General features: G+C 36.9%; 1 protein-coding gene across 6 annotated transcripts in view; it reads right to left on the reverse strand.

Moving 5' to 3' along the window:
- LOC150086802 (IQ motif and SEC7 domain-containing protein 1-like) overlaps nt 1-17022 on the reverse strand; it is an 829530-nt gene that overhangs the window by 134274 nt on the left and 678234 nt on the right. For all 6 annotated transcript variants that reach the window (XM_090372763.1, XM_090372760.1, XM_090372762.1 and 3 more), the window contains one exon: nt 286-501. In XM_090372763.1, coding sequence (XP_090228889.1) covers nt 286-501 — 216 coding nt within the window. The remainder of the gene's footprint in view (nt 1-285; nt 502-17022) is intronic.

The following is a 17022-nucleotide window of genomic DNA, read 5'->3' on the forward strand; positions in this document are numbered from 1 at the left end:
TCCGGATTCACACAGTTGAAAGAAAGTATGTAATGTAAATGAAGATTTAAAAGGTCATCGCATTTCTTCTACCCTCACTTCCCATCAGTAGCCACACAATCTAGATGGAAAAAAGAGTTTGGAAAAACAAAGGGGTGCTATTAAAGTCTTAGTTTGTGTGTGACATTAGCACGTTTCCGGTTTCCACGGTTACACCACTAATTAACGATGACAGCAAAGAATGGGATGGGAAGGAGTTGAGTACACAGAGTTACCTAAAACATTTCAGCTTCAACAGATACTCACTGGCTACTGTGAAGACGGGATCGTTTCAAGGCCTCTTCATCCAGTCGACGCACCGGTGTTTTCTTGGACGCTGCGTTCCCACTGATGGACCTTTGACGGGAACGACCGGTGGGCGTACTGCCTGATGGGGAAGTGGCTTCTCCGGTGTATGCCCTCGGCTGTTTCAACGGAGGTCCGGGACCACATGGAGGACGCTCGGAGCTCTTTTGGTTAGAGCTATAAGATAGAAATCAAGAAAAGAGGAAGACATCAGGAATGTACTATTTGGAATATACATAGAATACAAATCACTATGATTTTTTTTGTCATTATGCACTTTAAGAGTTAGTTGAACGAGAACATAAAGGAATGAGAGGTTAGAATTTTAAAGACCTTTCAACGAACAGCAATAAAAATGTATCAGAGCTTCCTTCACAGATTTCTCCAGCTTTGTGCTAACTTCATATTGGATTTATGTAACGATTTAATTTGGCCGGAATGCATTTCTGGTTGTTAAACTTAAAAGTTTTACATAATGATAGGCTAGTCAGAATATCTGAAAAAATGAGAACTGATGTACCTAAAAGTTTGTATGCGTTGAATAAACTTAAAAAAAAATAATAATTAAATAAATAATAATAATTATTATTATTCTATTGTTCCATGAGGTTTGACAGACCTCCTCGAACACAGATGAAGGCGATTAAGAACCCCAGGGATTACTTTCAGGAAAACACAGCGCAAACATAAGGAAGACAGACAAACAACACACACCGCTCAATCTTAACAATGAGGCGCCTCCGTAGCCACGTGACAGGAGCAGCAGTGCGTAGCACACGCTTCTTGATTAGACCGGGGTTCGAGCCCGTGACCACCAAATACAGAGGATGCGGAAAAGTCAGGGAATGACCACCGCATATCCCCGGAGCAATACGGCCTAAGTTGCTAATGCTCCTAAAAACCAAATAACAAACAAACAACTTAACAATGACATCTTCACTCACACAAACAGAAGAAACAAAGACAGAAAGATGGGCGAAGAAGGCACTACAATGAAGACCACCAAGACTATAGATAAGATGGCTCACCAAAGGAAAGCTCTTCCCCACGACCGAAGGATTCATGCTTGCCATCCAAGACAAGGGACTACTGGACATAGATCGACAAGGATCCCGGAGTGACCGATGTCGACGCCGCCGCTTGGCCCCAGAAACAATCCAGCACATCACTGCAGAATGCAGGGTAATCACCCAGACGGGGTACACTCACAGACAGGGCCAGAATAATACATCAGAAGCTAGGCCAAAAAATACCAGATGATCAAAGAAAGTTTACCGTATTACAAGTAAGAGCCTCAGGTCACATTAGAGACTTCTACTCACAGACTATACTGGGACCTGCCATAATAACGGGCAAGACAATTCGTCACAACAGACTAGACATAATCCTCAACGACAAGAAAGAAATGGCTACCTACCTGATCGATATAGTCAACACCAGCAACCTTCAGAAAACATAAGAGGAAAAGATCAGGAAGAATTCAGACAAGACAAGTCAAAAGGTATGTGGCATATGGAATAAGTAATGACCATCCCGATTACCGTGTCTACAACAAGCATGGTGCCAAAGAACTACCATTAGAACCTAGCAGTAATAGGCCTTCCAGAGAACACTTGCATGGAACTCCAGAAAGCCACAATCCCGAACACCTGTCTATAATTAGAGAATTCCTCAACCAACAGTAATAGCAACCGGACACAATCAACAACCCAATGCACTTTGTACCATTACCCGTCATGAGGCGGGAAAAAAAAAAAAAAAAAAACTTATAAAAAGGAGAAAAAGATTTTTTTTTTAAATAATATATACACCGATGAGCCAAAACGTTATGACCATCTAACTAATATGATGTTGGTCCTCCACGTTCACGCAAAACATGCTCGTACTAGGTGAGGTATGGACGCTACAAGATTTATAAATGTATCTTGTGGTATCTGGTACCAACACGTAACCAGCAGTTCCTTCAACTCCTGTAAAGTCCGTGGTTGAGACGCCGCAGATCGGAGTTGCTGTTCCAATACAAACCACAGATGGGATTGATGTCTGAGAATTTGGAGGCCAGGGCAATACCTGGAAGTCTTCCTCATGATCCGCGAACCAGTCTCTAACAATTCGCACGATGAGGCACATGGATGACTGTACACAGGGTATCCCAGCAGAACATCGCCCAAAGCATGACACCGCCGCCACCAGCTTATTTTTGTCCCACGGTGGATCCAGGTGCCATCACTTCCCCAGGTAAACGACACATACGTACCCGGCCGTTCACATGGTGCAACAGGAAACGTGATTTATTGGACCAGACGACCTTCTATCGATCATTCAAGGTCCAGTTTCGATGTTCGCGTGCCCATTGTACGTGCTGTCGCCAGTGAACCGTGGTTAGTATATGCACTCTGAGAGGCCTGCAGCTACACAGCCCCATTTTCAGCAGGGTTAGATGTACTATGTGTTGTGACACTTTACTCCCATCACCAGCATTCCAATTACCGGCGAGTTGCGCCACAGTCACCCTTCTGTTGCCACATACCATCTGGGAGAGCCTTCGCTCACCTCGAGCATCGATGAGCTGTGGTCGTCCAACACCTCGCCAGCGATTCCATTACAATTTGGCCTTTGTCAAACTCGCTTAAGTCCGCCGCCTTTCCCATCTGAAGAACAAGAGTAATACTGATTAATGGAACTCAGTATCAGGTGTTTTTTATACTGTGTCCCGACCCGCGCACGCGCCGTAGTTCACATGCAGTTGCTTCGATTTGCATAACGACTCGCTGGTCATAATGTTTTGGCTCATCGGTGTATATATATATTTCCAAATAAAAAAAAAAAAATACACTTGATTCCGTGCCTTTTGAAATTTCAAATAGTTCGAATCCCAATAGTAGAAAATCAAATTCAATATACTGTACTAAATAACATTATTCAAATGGCGATGTTTCGGATCAAAATTTGGACATCAGTTATCAAGATTAATGTGCATCTATAATTAAGTATAATTACCTATAATTTCGTAGAATTAAAATAATATAATGTGAAGATTCGTTTCAAAATTAAATAAATGCTGAAGGACTGATTTAAGCAAGCAGACTAAACTCCTAAGACAACCAAAAAAAAAAAAAAAAAAAAATCACAAGAAAAGAACGAAAACATTACTTGCGACAGTAGAAACTGCTTTCTATTTTCGTCTCTATCCCTCCCTAGTTAATATTTTCCTCTTTCACACTCAATTTGTTGGCAAAGTTGGAAAAGACCAAAATATTTTCTAAAGTAACAAATTTTCCACTCTTATAGCTATATTAGTATTAACTGCTTCATTGTCTTAAGAATTTTATTCTTCTTCTTTAGGTTCTATTTCCAACCGAGAAGTTGACTGCAAGCAAATATCAAGCTTCTCTGTCCCTATTATCATAAATTATTTCCTCGTTCATCCTCTGAATTCTAATATCTTGCCTCCAGCGCATTTATGGTATTTCATATTTCTTCCTATCAGGATGTGCCCGCAGTATGCCAATTTTCTCTTCTCTATCGTCTTTATTAGGTATCTGTCTTTGCCATGGAGAACTCTGATTATTAACTCTGCCTACCCATTTAATTCTCACAATTCTCCACAGGCACCACATCTCAAATGCCTCTAATCTTTTTGGTTATTTTTTGTTAATTTCCCCATCCATATAGCAATTTAGGCCTATGGAATTCCAAAGTATTAATTCGAGGGTTTAGTGTCAAACAACATTAACTAAAAATTGTATTTTCTTTTTGCGATAACTTTAGTTTTACTTTATACGAATAACAATGAATATCATGACATAGAACTGTATTGTATCTCTGTAGTACTTTACAAGTTAGCTTAGACTGTAAGTACACTTCCGGTAAACCACAAAAATGTCTGATGACTTTTTTTTCCCGTTAATTACAAAAACAAACTACAAAATGATTTTGTAGTTAACGTTCTTTGACACTAAACCCCCAAATTCCAAGTTCAGTTTGCACACAATCTCATCTCGTTGAATTAGTGTTTCGCTTGATTTCTTTAGTTTAATGTTTGTGTAAGACGACTGTCCCAAGCAGCAAAATGTTGTTGACCTGCTCTATATTTCCATTTCTGCAGAGAATGGAGAATTTTATTTTTTGTTTATTGATACACATCATTGACTTCGTTTTGTTAATTGTAAGGACTATTTCTATTCTGTTCATCAGTAGTTACGGTTCCCTTTGTGAGGTGGCCATGATAACTGTATCATCTGCATATCTCAATTTTTTAGCATGTTAGCCTAAAACAGAACTTTTACATTTAATAATTAATTTTGGACGAGCCTTTACATTACATTATTTTAATCCTATAAAGCAAACGGCATCTGAATGTACTGTATTATTTTAAAGACTAGGTGTTCTCATAATAGCCACTGCTGTAATGCGCCAGAAAAACCCAATCCAATTATATTAATTGGTACTGAAATGTATTACAAATCCATAGGTATAATTAATGCAATTAAATAAAGATAGGTGCATCAGTTTTTTTTTTTTTTTTTTTTTAATCTCTCTTTCTCTTAAGTTGGATACAGTATTTCATTCCAAAATTGAGTTGGATCAGAAACGTCGACATCAGTGAAATGTTAATTAGTATATTGAACTAGTTGATAGGAAACAGGTTTAAGATTTTCAACTTTTAGAATCCAAATATCTATTTAAAATTTCTTGACATATTGCTAAACTGGGTTAATCTTGTGTCAATTTTTACAATCGATTTTTAAATCGATTGTAAAAAACAAATATACGGAGAAACAAATATACGGAGAAATACAATAATAGATTTAAATAAAATTGTAAATTTAATTAAAATAATATATTCATAACGAAAAATTAATAAAATTTTAAAATTAACAATTTAAACTTGGAAAATATGTTGATTATTTCATTTAGACAAGCATTTAAACAAAATTAAAAGTAATGAATAATGAACTATTTTTTCCCGATAATCAGATACTGAATTAAAAGAGTCCTATACTGAAAGTAAAAGGAACAGAATAAGTTATGTTTTATATGCAATTCTCGAAGATTTTATGTAAAACTTTATAAAGAAATTTGAATTTGACAGAATTCTCCTGTTAAATAAGATAATAAAAATCTTTGAAGGTTACGATATTTTCTGTAGAAAAATTTTACATCATCTAATTTTAGTAATGACCTTATGGACTTTTTTTTTTTTTTGAATAGGTTCCAATCCTTAGACAAATATTAAACAACTGTTCTGGGCCCAAATAGGGACAGCATATCGTAATATCGGCAAGCCTGGCACAACAAATACGAGTATATTCTAGTTCGCAAGAAAGAGTGAACAGATTGACTAAGTGGATAGCAGCTACCTTTTTTCCAAAAATGAAATGATTTTGCTGTTACTTTCAATTCAATCTGCGTAATAATAATTATGGTGTAAAATAAATTGACTGCTTTTGAGAAAAAAATATTTATAATATTTATAACTAACAGAAAATCAGGTTTGAAGTCTATTTCTTGATATAATCTGCACATATATAATTAGGTGGTTCAGATAACCTTACTTCATGGGGGATGTATAATTAGCAAATCCCTCCCCGGCATAAAAAAATGACTGATAACTGCAAAAAGTTCGCAAAGGATTAATTCATTAATTAATCCCCTGCGGGTTACCTTAATTGTTCGACCTTAAGTCCCGAATATTCACAACTAATTAATAAAATTGAAGTTATTCCATGCTTGATTAGCTAATCCTCTGCTTCATTGCACTTGTAAAAGTTTTACGACTTTTAGAAGTGTGAAAATCGTGAACGGAAGTGACGAGCCGGCATAATGTTTTCTTCTTCGTTTAGTTTTCCAAGAATCAAGAGCCGAACACTCCAGTTTTGGGCATATTACCACATTTTTATATTTTTATTGCAAAACAGAAATGGTGTACCGCAAACTACTGTTGCAACAGCCCATCGCGACCATTGGCTTGGGGTTACTGTATTATGTTGTTCCCAAGCTTCTGTTGATTTACAGAAAGTACGCATTTAAATAAAACACTGTACAAATAAATAAAAAGGATAAGGACAAATCCTAGCATCTGGAAAGATTTCATATCTGATTTCTTAGGAATTTTAGGAATTAACTAATTGTAATAAAAGATTAAACAACGCTGCACTTCATTTTAAAGGCAAAAAAAAAAAAAAAAAAAGATCAAGCTTATTGAAACAAGAGCTAGAAAGAAAGCTTTACTACAGTCCAATAACCCAACCATTTATTAGAGGCCAATTTTTACGACGTTTCGAAATCCATGTGGATATTGTTTGCAAGTTTAAAATACGGAGTCAACCGCCCGTTATCAGCGTCCACGTGGTAAAATTAATATTTATTTATAGATATTCGTAAAAGTCATAAATTACAGCTAGAAAAAAAAAAAGTACAAACTTGCTATAGTAACAGAAAAATGTGATTAAAAATACTGTTTTTAAAATTATAAAATAAACCTAATTATAACGTGCAGTAGACAAAACGTATAATAGACTGCCGAAACAAGATATATCAAAAACTTTTTTTTTCTACTTTTTCTTTAAGGAGACACCCTGTAACTACGTATCTGATTTTATAATCACTTGAACACACTATAGGGCGTCTGAATTCATCCACTAAAACTCAGTTTTCGCGATTATAGATATTGACATGGAGAAGGGGGCTAAATTAATATCAAAATATTCCAGGACATAAGATGGCAATGCATCGTTCCTGTAAACTATGCGGTGAATTTCGCTGGTACAGGCCCAAAAAACATTTTCACAGACTTTTATAGATGACAAATCCACTTGGCCACTGACACCACGTTGACACAATCTCAGCACAGTTATCAGTGAAGCACTTAACTCCCGAACTCGGTAACCATTAAAGAAACGAGAAAATGGAAACAATTTCCGTCATTACTATTCTTCTTCTTCTTACTGTCCACAAATGCTTAGGTATGACTTGTAGGGAAAATACCATAATTTACCATAGGAAGGAACAGTCAGACTAATAAGACGATCTGAATGGATTTATTACTTGCCTCCCATTTTTAAAGGTCCAAATTGGAATCCCATCGTTGAAGGGAGGAGAAGCATCCTCAAGTGAATAGAATTGGCCTGTAAGATGCCGAGGTTCCAAAGGGATCATTATTATTATCGAGTATACACAGTGGGCTCAGAATACGCACAATTCCCAGTCACGGTACGTTGACGTCTCATGGCTAGAGGCACCATACTTACTTACTCAACTCAATCAAACTGATGACACAATGGTTATTTGTTAACCATCATATCAAACTTTGTCACTTCTAGTTGAAAGGTCTGAAAACATAACATGAGCAGCTTAAAATTAAATAATGGTTGTTATAGTATTTCAAAAAGTTCCAGGAATGACTAATCTCCACTAGGGCGAAATCAGTAAATGCTTTTTTAAGCAACAGCCCATTTTGTAAAGTTGTTCGAAACAATCCAGGAAACCATTTTGTGCCATAAATAAAGCTTTCCCATTTTAAGAACATCTGAAAAGAATGGTAGGTAATACGAAGACAGGGGAATAAATGGTCAGCAACTTAAATAAGTTTAAGGCAGAACTAGACAAACATTTGGAGTGAATGGATGGGTGAAATGGGAAGGTTTTTTTTTTTTTTTTGGCTGATGCTATATAAGCTTGCTTTCTTGCATCATATGCCTCTACTAATGCTAATGCTAAAATTTGTGTAATGATTATGACCGTGGTTCTAGTTCACGTGATCGCTAAATACATTAATGTTCTTGTATTCTCTATTGTAAACCCCTCTGACCTTATCTGCCATTTCAGAGAATAATCATAAAATTTATATTTTTAATGACTACATGACTGTTACAATGAATTATCACTTTACGTTTTTTTTTTTTTAATCAACACTGCACACAGTATAAAAATTACAATTGCGAGATATCTATTATACATATTTTAAATACATTTTTGTAAAACCAGTTATGCAATTTAACCCTTTTAACAGACAAATGATACCGAGAGGAACAGACTATATGTAGTTCCATTTGAAGTATCAGTCCAAATATTTCAAATATTTAGCTGATGCGTGATAAAAACGTTATCTTGTCTAACTTTTCTTCCTTATATGAAGTTTCTCAGAATATTTCAGATATAAAAAGTATTCAAGGGCTACCGCACAGAGAATGAAGCTGGTCTAAATCTTGATATAAAGTTCCCCGGTCAGGGTTACCAGTACAAGTCTGTGGTATGTAGACTACACGATGAACATGAGTGACTGAATAATCTATTTAATATCAGACGGTTTGGTTTCACAGACTAGAATTTAAGTTCAAAAGGCAAATATGATATAAATGGATCAGATTCTTTTTATGTAAAGCACAGAGGTCGCTATCGCGGAGACAGCTATTTCTCTATGGGCAGAATGACGTTGTTACTCTGTTTATATAGAATAATAAGGGCTAAATCTCCATAGGGCAAATCAAAGAGCATCAAATTTGATTTTTATACTCAATTTGTAGGTTGTCAGAAAAATGAATAACTAGTCGAAACCCAGTGAAACTTTTAAGCAAGAATGATTGCTTTCGATTATATTTTTTAAACACGAAAGTACTTCACTAGATTTAAACTGCTTTTAATACAAAAACGAGCCTACACCTACTGTCTCATTTTACTAAGAAAAAAAAAAAAAAAAAAAAAAACTCTTATATGGTTACTAACCGTGATTTCAAACTGTTTTTAGCTATCTTTTTACATTAGTTTTTATCTTACACCATTTTGTGCATATCTATAACATAATTTTGTTTCGAGTCGGGAAACGGTTCCACAGAAACCAAAAAATTGGTTAAAATAAGTGTATGGTAGCAATAATCTTGTAACGCGTACCAAGAAAGACTTGAGTTCTGTAAACCGACACTGCAGTTTACAAAACAAGGGACATAAATTTAAATTTGAAAAGGATGGTTGCAGGACAGATATGCAACCATCCTTTTTCCAATTTAATATTTGTATCAGTAACTCTCTGCTTTCAACCAGAGAGTTATTGATGCTTTATCTCACTCACGTGTTTATCATTACTTTTAAAGATTTTGGGATGAGGATCTAGTAGACAACGAGCGCTGTGAACGTTCAACAACGCTTCGACACCCAGAAATGGCAGAAAAAGTTTGCATATAGGCTAATTAATGACTCATCTCTACCAGTCTCTCTATGTCTGTATCATAGATCTTCTGTTTGCCTTTTCTATAGATACTTCCATGGGCACTGTTCTTCTCAATTAGCTTCTATAATTACCGCTCTCTCTCTCTCTCTTCCAAAGCAGTCCGAACACGTGCCGCAACCAGTCGACATTCTTTTGCTGTCCAACTCCAAATTCACAGAAGAAACCTTTCTTCTTGCGCAGAAAACAGAAGTTAAATGAATAACATTTAACTTCTGTTTTCTGAACGACCATCAGACGTATTTTCCGAAAATTACAATGTACAGAAATTCGTATCTTCTTTCATCTTTTCAACCTTCAGCCCATGAACGGTACTAAGTACTATAGGTTCTAATACCTCTCGTGTTTGGGGTTTGCATTAAAAAAAAAAAAAAAAAACCATTGATTCTGTCTGATTGTTAAATGAAAGAACACTTTAAATTAATACAAAAACAATTCTAACATAAGCTTCGGGCAAAAGGACAACCAGTATCACGTTTCTTTCATGTCGTTTCAAATAATCAAAGTCGAAGCATGCAACTCTTTTTTTTTTTTTTATTTTATTCTCCAAGACATTTTTGTAACAAAACTTCAGTCCTTGTTTGACTTTTCTCACGTATAGCTTAACATCAACCACAAGTTTCCAATTGAAGTTTTGCCTTTGCTCGTGAGGCTTCTATCATTACAGCTGTTTGGATGTTACTGACGAATATTCCTACTAAATGAAGAATAAGATATAACAGCTCAGAGTTAATTGTAATGTTATGTAATCTCGATTATATGAAAAATATAGTTTTCGAACATTCTTTCGATATAATAAACACTGGTATCTCATTTTAACCCGGCATTTTCTCTTTCTCGAAAAGATGTGCAATCTTGACTCATGATACTTTAACCATTACAAATCTATTGTATGCAGAATCTCCTTAAGCATTCAGCATTCCCATCAACTCTTTCCGTCTGGTTCCCACCACTGTATTACAGATAGTCTAAGAGTTTCCATACAGACACGGTTAGCCAACCGATCAGTTTATTTTTCCAAGGACAGCTACAGGTATAGGGGAGTTCATTACAGAGAGAGAGAGAGATCGTTATGGTCTGATAAGGGTTAACTTCGGAGGTGACCTTCATACTGGTTCCTACTAAAAATTATCTGTGCCAAGAGGAGTTTAAAATACCTTTCCCCATAACTCACAACGCCATTTCTTCTAAACTGCCTAACTCAGTACTGTCGCCGGAAATCAATTACGAAATTGGTATCATTTTCTCTCATTGTTCGCTTTCGTGAATCGAACGTTAACACTGAAACAGAAAAGGTATACGAGTAGATGGTACATAATGGCGGGGAGAAAAGGAAATTACACACGCACAGAAGGTGTTTACGATACAACACGCAATGAATGTCATTCAGTATATCACGTGGATGACCTTCTATCCATTCAATTAATCGTTCACATAGGTTCCTTATTCATTTGAATTCGCAGACCGAGTTAACTAACCTACAATACAAGATTAACTTATCAGTGTCCAGATTTATTCATACAGAAATTAAAAAAAAAAAAGTAGTGTATAACTTCAGGGCTAATGAATGCCTAATATTAGATCGTATATGCTGTTTGTTATATAGGAACGGAAAGTCCTTTAAACCCACCTATTAAAAAACCATTGGCCTGATGTGGCTGAATGGTCGACGCAACAGCACAACAGTAGTAGTATGTGTTTAGGTTGACCGTATTCAAATCCATATTTGGAAGAAATTCCCAATAAATCGATTTAATAAATAATAATAAAGTGATATATTTTTGAATTGAGCGAAATTAAAGCAGCGATACGCATTCCACCGGATGAATACCACTGTTTAGATGGTATTCATCCGGTGGTGGAATGCGTATCGCTGGAAATACATGAGGCTCTTTCGGGAGGGGAAGGGGGAGTACACTGGCATATGAAATCGGTTTTATTGAAAAAATTATAAGTTTTTAATATCTGTTTGGTGAAATATTAGTATTAACCCCTGGTTTTTTGGCCGTGAAGGGACATTTGCAACACTATCCAATCTTGTAACTGCTCACAGTTGAAGGAGGTGCAACAAAAGGTTCTCTCTATTAGTAATTTTAATATGCATCTAAAGTTGAATTAATATTTGGGTTTTAATGTCAGTAGTATTCGGTATTATAATTAGGTATTACCTCGAAGATGTATTTAGAGAATTTTGTATAAAAATATATAACGGAGGTGAACAATATTCTTTGAGAAAACTGTAAAGGGTACGTCAAAAAAATCTGTTGAATACCACTGTAATAACAGAGTACACGAAGTTCCTAAAATGTGAGCAATGGATTACTGACTTTTCCAAGGAACAGAGAATGCTTTTCCATATCTCGCATTCTCAGTGTACTTGAGACGGGAGCTGAAACATATCTGGGGTGGTGGTGAAGTAACCATGTAAGATGTATTGTTTAACATAGTACCGAGGCAACTATAGCATCAATAGGGAGCAAGTATATCGTTACTGAAAACCGTAAGTACTTTTTAATGATCAGCGTGCCTGTTCAGATGAAAAACTCGAGTTGCCGAATGATAAAACTTTACCTTTATTCGAGATGGACTAACTTGGCCACAGCTTGGTAAAAGTACAACCAAGAATTTGAAAGGGGGAATGAATAATGCACCTCTGTGCCGCCCCTCCTCATCTCCTTAATACCACTATATCCTAGAGTCCTAGACCATTCTAAATAGGAAGCAGGTGTAGTCCACTTTCACACAGAACAGGTTTGAGGAAAATTTTTCTTCGATCTGTATAAAACTTTTCTTGCATAGTAACCACTAAAGTTCTTAAAGTGATTATTACTTAGGGGAGGATTTAAGGATAAGTGGGATAAGTGCCTGCTTAGAGCCTCAGAATTTGCCCCCTTTCCGCCCAAAATTTTCCCTCGCGGTAGCACAGTTCATACAATGATCGTCCTCCTCACACCATGTGGGAAAGACAAGTTCGAATCTCATTAATGATGCGAAGAATTTTTGAGCTTTTACAACGTGGCTGAGTTGGTCTGTCTCAGGCGAGAGGATATTAAAGTTATCCTCCCAGAAACTAGGCTTTTTCGCCCAGCAAACAGGTAAATCGACTACAAAACACACATAAATACATTCAGCGCAATATGGTCTTAGTCGCTGATGCACCTACAACAATCACCCTCGAAAGTACTTAATCTAACACGCTTAATATTATTGTTAATATAGTTTTAGGCGCCTTAGCGACTTAGACCTTATTGCTCTGTATATACAATATTATGTCTGAAATTTTGCGTGTGTCCTGTTTGCTGGACGGTAAAACCAAGTTTTCGGGAGAAAAACCATCTATCCTCACCGGAGACTGACTAACTCAGCTCGCATGAAAGAGGCCAATAAAAATTCCTGGCCTTATTGACGGGATTTGACTTAAAGTCCTCTATTCCACCCGGTGTGGGGTGGGGACGGTGATTATACCAACTGTATCACAAGCCGACGCGATGCCAGGGTTCGCCGAGTCAGAGCCTTATGCGACGCTACTGTCTGGCCCACCTCCACGTGATAAAGGACGGGCAACGGTGGTACCTTGGTCATCCAAGGGCCCAACGGCAAAGGGGCCAGATAAACAACAGACCAACACACCCCCACATTAGACTACACTATAATCTACACTTTTCTGACGTTTACAGAGTGTTCTGCGTCACAAAAGATCATCATGGAGTTAAAGGAAACCCGGGGGAGCAAGACCAATAACGCTATACACTATGAGCCACCCGCGAGGGCACAGTGATATAAACTGCATGCATATGGTTCAAAATAATTAATTACAAAAAAACCCCGTAATGCATATTTTGTGCAAATAAATGTATACTAGTATAATTGAATATTTTTATACCGTATAGGCGCCGAAGAGCACTTCATTTCACATCTGATGTGCGTACAAAATATGCTTTTAAATCACAATCACTAAGCAACTAGGGGGAGGGGGGAGTTCTCCTCTGTAAGAAACACACTTACTACAGACTATTTATATAACTAATTATATATATAACTATAACAGAACAGCCTGTATTCGTCAATGCATAAACTCAACGAGATGTCCAAAGCGTGCCACGGGGATTCTGGTCCATGTAGACTCATTGCTTCTCACAGTTGTTGCAAATTGATGAATGTGGGTCTCTACTCTGAAGGGCTCGTTCACCATCATCCCACAGGTGCTCAATTAGAGTAAGATCTGGTCACTGGGAGGTCACTACAGTAGGCTTAATCTACTCTCACGTTTCTGGAATCAGTTATGTACAATTCTGGCCTTGTGGCATGCTGCATTATAGTGTTGAAGAACCCATTTGCAGATGGATATATTGCAGCCATGAACAGGTGTGCCTAGTCGGAAAAAAATTTCCGGCTAACCCATGGCATCAAATGTTGCTCCACTGGTACCACATTGGGCACTTTGATATCGGTGGAAACCATCAATAAAGCCTTACTGTTACCCTGCACAAATCTTGTCAGTCTCCGTTGGCCTTCCGCATCAGCGAGCTATTTCCGACCACAAGATCGCCGTTGACTGGATTTTATTTGGTTACTAGATATATCCGAAACAGTTATGTGAAAACTCCAGGAGAGTTGCAGTTTCTGAGATATTCATACTGGCACGTTTAGTGACGGATAACATGCCATGTTCAAAACCACTTAAATCTTTCGCCCAATCTCGTAATGAATTCATACAGCATCCCTACATATCTGCCCATCTGCACCTGCTTTATAACGTATGGTACTAGAAGGTGATACTATTACTGAAGGAGCGCTCCATTTCACGTAAAGGGTAAGCGTATCTAATAAAGTGGCCATTTAGTGTACCACCAGGAAGGCCACAACTTAAGGTTCCAATTTTCGCTCTAGGATTACGTGGGTCAAAACTCGATTAGCACTTTGACTGTAAATGAATGTAGTTATGCATAGCATTTCTCATGCAAGCCATGTCGCTTAGCAAATCCAGTCGGAAGAGTGACGAATGGGAAACTGAAAGTGCCTCTATTTACTACTGATGAAAGAAAGTAAAAACGTACCTGCTTATTTGGGAAACTATAATTCAGGGATGTATTTCAAATCAGACAGACGGCTCCATTGCGTAATGTACGACTGTGGTGCAAGAAACTAGTTGGAGTTCAGACAAGATGAGGATTAAATGGCAAGTTAAGATGTTTCGTTATCGCGTATTCTGACAGATGGATTAATTACAACTCTGCTATTTCTATTTCTGTCTGGTTGGAAGCAATTTCGAGGAGTTTACGTGTTTTTCTTACCCTCACGTGGAAATTACGCAAATTCCAGAGATACCGTATTATGTTAACTGATGCACTGCTACCAGAACACCCAACAATACTTAGCAGCCTTTACCTTCTGAACCATCCTTCCCCCCCACCTTTAAGCACTGGTTTCGGGTTTGTCCAACTAGTAAGTTGATGGGGGTGCAGGTACACGGAGAGAAATAAGTTATCAATGTCCAGTAGTGGCATAACAAACTGTTCCGTACAAGTTACTGCATGGCACCGCTATACCGAGGAAAATTACCTTTGTCCTTGTTCATAGCCTTTCTGTTGGGAAAATCCCGCAATTTGTTCATTACCATTTGTTATTTTGTCTGGACGTGTTCTCAGAATAGAGTGTACGGCGTTCCACAGAATTGATTTAGTGCGCATTGTTTAGGAAGTTCATAATTAACATTAATATGTGAATTACAGCAGCCCTACACTTTCAAAAAAGTACAGAACAAAGTTCCATATTCAGATAAAAAAAAAAAAAAAAAAAACGTGGAAAAATTATGAAGGCAAGTAAAGCTAAGTAGTATTAGCTTTAATAAAATAAAATAAATAAAAATACTTCTATCTAAATGTAATGTTCATTCATCCACGATGTTTTATCTATTGTATCATTCAAACTATTTAAATTATCATTAACATACGAGTAATTAAACAAGATTAGATGAAGAATGTTACACGGACCCAGCTGGTCGAAACGTTTATTCTCGTTACGTATTTAGTGGTAACATGAATTTGAACCACGGTTAACTCAACCGCGTGAATAACTGTATCGCCAAATTTACTCCTCAGATACATCAAGTAATTAGGTGGCAAGGTAATTCTAATAGTTTATTATTCTTCTGCTAAAAGCCAAGTTTTCTTACATTCAAAATCTGCAATTATGTTTTCTTAATTTAAATCCTGTTTCATGGGTTTACTACCAGCAAAAGCGTGATGATACAAAAGGCAATGATTTCGACACCTGAAACAACTTTAAATCTGACGTTTCTTCCCTCTTCTTCACCCTCTGTCATAGTTAGAAGAAATTCGCTAACTGTTACTCGTTCGGATCCAGTAGGAAATGTGCACAGACTGCCTGCAGAGCAGTCGCCTTTGTTACTTGGTGAAAAATCTCACCAAGAAGTGTTAGATGCGATGTTCTACTTTGATTTCCAGTTATGAAAATTGGCAAGCATAAAGATCTTGGTCTGATTTGGGACACAAATCTAATATTTGTGCATCGCTCAATCTTCTTAGGGATAAGTACTTCTCTCTAATATTGTGCATGAAACAAGAACTTGTCGAAATTTTGAATCAGAAAACCTTGTTAAAAGCATTAATTCGGTGGCTTTTTTATGCATCGCAATGGTCATCTGGTCTTCTCCTCCTCCTTTGTATCAAAAATGTATTTGGATGTGAATGCCGGCTCAATTTGTTCTTTATATTACTGTACAAGTAAATCTTTGACATCTCATTATTTTCTCACCAAACATTATGATCCTGCCAACTTATTTTCCACAGAATCGAAGCCACATTAATCTTCACAATTGTCTCCTTCAATCCAAATGGGAAAACTGACCGCACAGATCAAATGTGGACATGTGTATATGTAATGGGCGGCACCTAGAACGTCTGTTCAACTCCGCCTCGTATCTCTGTGAAGAACAGTATCACTACAAATGGACCAGATATGTGTGTGTGTGACGTAGGTTTGCGTATATTATGTGTGTTCTGTTGTTGTGTTTGGCCACTTGGCTACCCAGAAGCATCAGTCACCTGGACATATGATTCTGGGAAGGTGGGCCAGTCCCAGTAAAACACGTATTGTCTCAAAAGAGACGCTGATCCATGTTGCCAGGTGGGCCAGGATCCTCTGGGGGTCCATTCCGGAGGGGAAAAGGGAGATAAAAAAAAAAAAAAAGAAAGTCACCGGTGGTGGAGGTTATGAAGAAAAAAAAATAATAATAAATAATAAAAAAATACTAATAAATAAATAAAAGGAAAAAGAAAAATAAGAAAATAAAAAAATAAAAATAATAATAATACAATAGATAGATAAAAAAAACATGTGATACTGATTAAAAAAAGAGAGTAATTAATAAAAATAAGTAGACAATAAATTTCAATAAGGCCATATCTAAATGGCAAATTAAGCAGAAAAAAAATAATAATAAAAAAAAT

Source organism: Mastigoproctus giganteus, chromosome 4, assembly GCF_048544385.1.
Source record: "Mastigoproctus giganteus isolate SK-2022 chromosome 4, ASM4854438v1, whole genome shotgun sequence".
Taxonomy (NCBI): domain Eukaryota; kingdom Metazoa; phylum Arthropoda; class Arachnida; order Uropygi; family Thelyphonidae; genus Mastigoproctus; species Mastigoproctus giganteus.